This window comes from Terrapene carolina, unplaced genomic scaffold (genome assembly GCF_002925995.2).
Source record: "Terrapene carolina triunguis isolate 2854851 unplaced genomic scaffold, T_m_triunguis-2.0 Scaffold833, whole genome shotgun sequence".
Taxonomy (NCBI): Eukaryota; Metazoa; Chordata; order Testudines; family Emydidae; genus Terrapene; species Terrapene triunguis.
In genome coordinates this window covers 2,109,410-2,113,222 of record NW_020665184.1, presented here as the reverse complement: position 1 = coordinate 2,113,222, position 3,813 = coordinate 2,109,410, and the positions used below count along the sequence as shown (strand labels likewise).

General features: G+C 62.7%; 1 protein-coding gene across 1 annotated transcript in view; it reads right to left on the bottom strand.

The window, feature by feature from the left end:
• IL27RA (interleukin 27 receptor subunit alpha) overlaps positions 1–3,813 on the bottom strand; it is a 12,680-nt gene that overhangs the window by 3,920 nt on the left and 4,947 nt on the right. Inside the window, exons 3-9 of the mRNA XM_026660591.2 lie at positions 3,503–3,635; positions 3,048–3,208; positions 2,522–2,670; positions 1,811–1,964; positions 1,347–1,426; positions 755–950; positions 299–499 (exon numbers count right to left, since the gene is read on the bottom strand). Coding sequence (XP_026516376.1) covers positions 299–499; positions 755–950; positions 1,347–1,426; positions 1,811–1,964; positions 2,522–2,670; positions 3,048–3,208; positions 3,503–3,635 — 1,074 coding nt within the window. The remainder of the gene's footprint in view (positions 1–298; positions 500–754; positions 951–1,346; positions 1,427–1,810; positions 1,965–2,521; positions 2,671–3,047; positions 3,209–3,502; positions 3,636–3,813) is intronic.

Here is a 3,813-nt window from a genome sequence, read left to right as displayed (position 1 = left end):
AGACCCCACTCCCCACCCACAGCCAGAGATAGAACCCAGGAGTCCTGGCTCCCAGCCCCCCCTGCTCTAACCATTAGACCCCACTCCCCACCCACAGCTAGAGGTAGAACCCAGGCGTCCTGACTCCCAGCCCCCCTCTGCTCTAACCACTAGACCTCACTCACACGTGCAAAGGGCCTGGCAGTTGCCCAGGCTCTGAGTTTTCCCAGCAGAGTGTCAGGGGTGGGGCAGGGCGAAGCAGCCCCCTGGCCCCATGCTGTGGCATGCAGGAGCCTCTGTAGCCGGGCTCCCCCTGTACCTGTCAGCAGGGCACTGTGGGTGCCAGCCGGCCTGCGCACCCAGTCCAGGGATGCCGCCTTTGAGCTGCTGCACTCCTCGGCCCACTCCACCAGATACTCCATGGGCTCCCCTTCCAGAGGGTCCTTGCTGGGCTCCCAGGTAACGAGGAGATCCTGCCCGTGCACGGCCGCAGCCCGGACCCCCGCCGGGGCAAGCAGATCTGGGGGAAGCCACAGGATCCATCACTGGGCGTTCTCTGGGTCCCCCCTGCGCCAGGTTAGGGATGCTGCAGGAATGGGACTCGGGGCCTTTCCCCTCTAGGGGGCGCCGGCCCTGATTCAGCCCAGGGTGGGGGCACTGGCTGGCTGCGGGGGGGCAGGGAATGGGGCACAGGGCCTTTCCCCTCTAGGGGGCGCTGGCTCCCAGGGGACAGTCTGGCTCAGTGGGCAGGGAACGGGCCCCCACGCGGTCGTACCCTGCCGCTCCAAGCTGAGGTTGGCAGGCTGCGTCCGCCCGACGTGGTTGTTTGCCGAGATCCAGACGTGGGTGGTTCTGGAGGGGAGGCTCACGTTGCAGCAGCCGGCCTCCAGGCTCACGGAGCTGTTGCCGCCGTTCCGGAAGGCCAGGCTGTAGCTCCGAATGACTCCCCTGGCTGCTTCAGAATTGAGCGGCTGGTCGGGAATCCAGCAAAGGGTTAATGCAAATGGATGAGTATCCCACCCCCGCCCTCCAGATGGGGTCGCCCCTTGTGCTTGCCATCGCTAGGCCCCCGGTGCCTGGGAATAACCTGGGCCACCCCTGCAATGCAGCCACCTCTGGGGTGGAACGTGGCCACTGCTTAGCAGCTGCATGGACACACGGCTCATCGGTTTAGGACAGGAAGTGGAGGCTACGGGCGTGTCCAGGAGGGAAAGCCAATCAGAATTTGGCCAGGGCACCGGGGGGCACGCGCCTAGTCATGTGACAGCGGAGTTTATCCAATCGGCTGGGACCTCCGGCACCAATGGGAAGATTCTGCTGTACTCCAGCCCTTTGTTTCCGCAGTGACGGGCCCGCGCAGGTCTCACCTTCCACAGCAGCAGCAGGCTGGGCTCTCCGAACTCAGGGGGGCTGGCCACTCGCCACACGTCCACCAGGCCCAGCGGGGCTAAGGGCAACAGAGAGGGGCCGGGGCATCCGAGAAGAAACTGGGGTCACTCCAGGGCAGGGAGAGTGTACAGGGCCCGACAGGAGCTCTCTGGAGCCAGGAAAGCACCGGGCCCCTTTCCCAAGAGGGGTGTTCCCCTGACTGCCCGGGGCAGGACAGGCCTCTGCATTTAGCATTGCTGGGAGACCTTTTCCAGGGCTGGGAACAGAACCCCGGAGTCCTGACTTCCAGCCCCCTGCTCCAGCCACTAGATCCCCCACCCCACCCCATCCCAGAGCTGGGATAGAACCCAGGAGTCCTGACTGTTGCTGACTGACTACACCACGTGTGACCCTCCCGCGCAGGGCAGGCGTTTTGCTCCGGTTGGCTCAGGCCCATGCGTACCAGCCTCGGGGGTCTGGAAGGTCTGGGACGGGCTCCAGTCGCTCCAGAAGCCCTTCCGGTCCCCAGGGATGCAGCGAGCCTGCACCTCATAGGCCGTGAAAGGCTCCAGGCTGGAGAACTCGTAGATGTTGGGCTCAACATCCTCCTCATGAACCTGCCAGGGAGAACGGCACAGAGAGAGAGATGGGGCCCCAGGGCTCTGGGGCCCCATCTCGCAGGGGAGAGGGCTGGGAGGGGAGTGGGGTCCAGTGGTCAGAGCAGGGGCTGGGAGTCAGGACTCCTGGGTTCTGTCCCCAGCTCTGGAAGGGGAGCAGGGTCTAATGCTCCACGGGTAGACCCCTGAACTGACACGGTGACCTTTGGCCTGTACGCCGGCTCCACCCTAGCCAGCGAGACTCCGATGCAGCAGGAATTCGGCAGCGGCCAGGGCATCCCAATTTAAGGGGTAGATGGGCCGGAGCGTAACTAGGAATCAGCACCTGTCGTTCTACAGCTGCCCCCAGTCAGCAGAAGGTGTAACAGGCCCTGCTATGTTATGGGCAGGATTTGAACCCAGGACTCTGTAGCACCAGAATGCAGCCCTCCATTACTTGAGCTGAAGGAGGAGCTCTGTTATCTAGCAGCAGTAGTAGGCTGCTATCCCAGAGGAAGCCCTGTCTCTCAACACCCCCCCACCTCCGCACATTTTGCAATCCTGCCATGCAGACTCACCCTGGTCCAGTTGGGGGTCCCAGACACCCGGTAGCGAAGGTGGCAGGCCAGATCCAGGGAGAAATGCTGGGGCCATTGGGGGTTTGTCCAGGTCACGGTGACCACAGGGGTCACGTCCACTAGGCTCAGTACAGGGGGATCCGGCTTCACTGGAACCAACACAGTGGATAAAGGGAAAGTAGGACCCAAAAGTCCTGGCTCCCAGGTCTAACCACTGGGACACACTCTCCTCCCACAATTGGGATAGAACCCAGCCCCCACCTGCTCTAACCACTAGACCCCCCCCTCCCTACAACTGGGAATAGAACCCAGGAGTCCTGGCTCCCAACCTCACCCACACCCAATCTAACCACTGCACCCAGCCTGGCTGTGAAACAGCTGCTCCAGGTCTAGAGGATTTTAAATGAAAAACATCTAGAAGAAATCAACACAAATTCCCAGTGGGGCCCAACAGCCTCCCCCCCATCTCCCAATCCCCCCCTTCGCTCCTAGGGGCAGGGGAGGAGCTGGGCTGCTTCTGGGTTACCTATCTCGTGCGGGGTCAGAGTTAGCCTTGGTGTGATCTGGGTCCCGTCACCAGCCTCCACCCACACGGCATAGTTCTCATTGTGCGTCAGGCTGCTTCTTCCAATCACCACCCAGCTCTGTCCGACGGGGGCCTGGGAACTCCGCGTCTGGTTGCGTTTGCTGGCAGACGAACCCAGGGAATAAACGGATGAGTCGGCACATCCGACAGGAAGACAGCCCAGGAGTCCTGGCTCCCAGACCTCCCACTGCTCTAACCTCGAGGCCTCCCACCCCTCCCAGGGCCGGGAATAGAACCCAGGAGTCCTGGCTCCTAGCTCATGCTCTAGCCACTGCACCCCACTCCCCTCCCAGAGCTGGGGGTTAAAGCTGAGGAGATGTTCGGGGCACTTGAGGCTGGCTGAGCAGTGGGTGGGGTCCTGGGCTCCCTCCCCCCCGGGCAGGGGTTATACTCACAACTTCAGGCTCTGGTAGTGGAGGGTGTAAGTGGTGTTAGCCTCAGGGCCGGTCCTGCTGGGCCACGTGCAATTCATGCCCCTGCTGGGGCCCATCTGGTAACACATCAGCCCCGTGGGTTCCTCTGGGTCACCTGCACCCAAGCACACGTCAACCTGCAGCTGTCTGGGGAGGCCGGGGGCTTGGACGCTTCCATCCAGCCTGAGCGGGACTGGCCACAGGGGTCCTGGGCCTAACTGTTGGGTCATATCCAACAACCTGCCTCCTAGACCCTTCTCCTCCCCTGCCCAGAGCCGGGAACGGAACCCAGG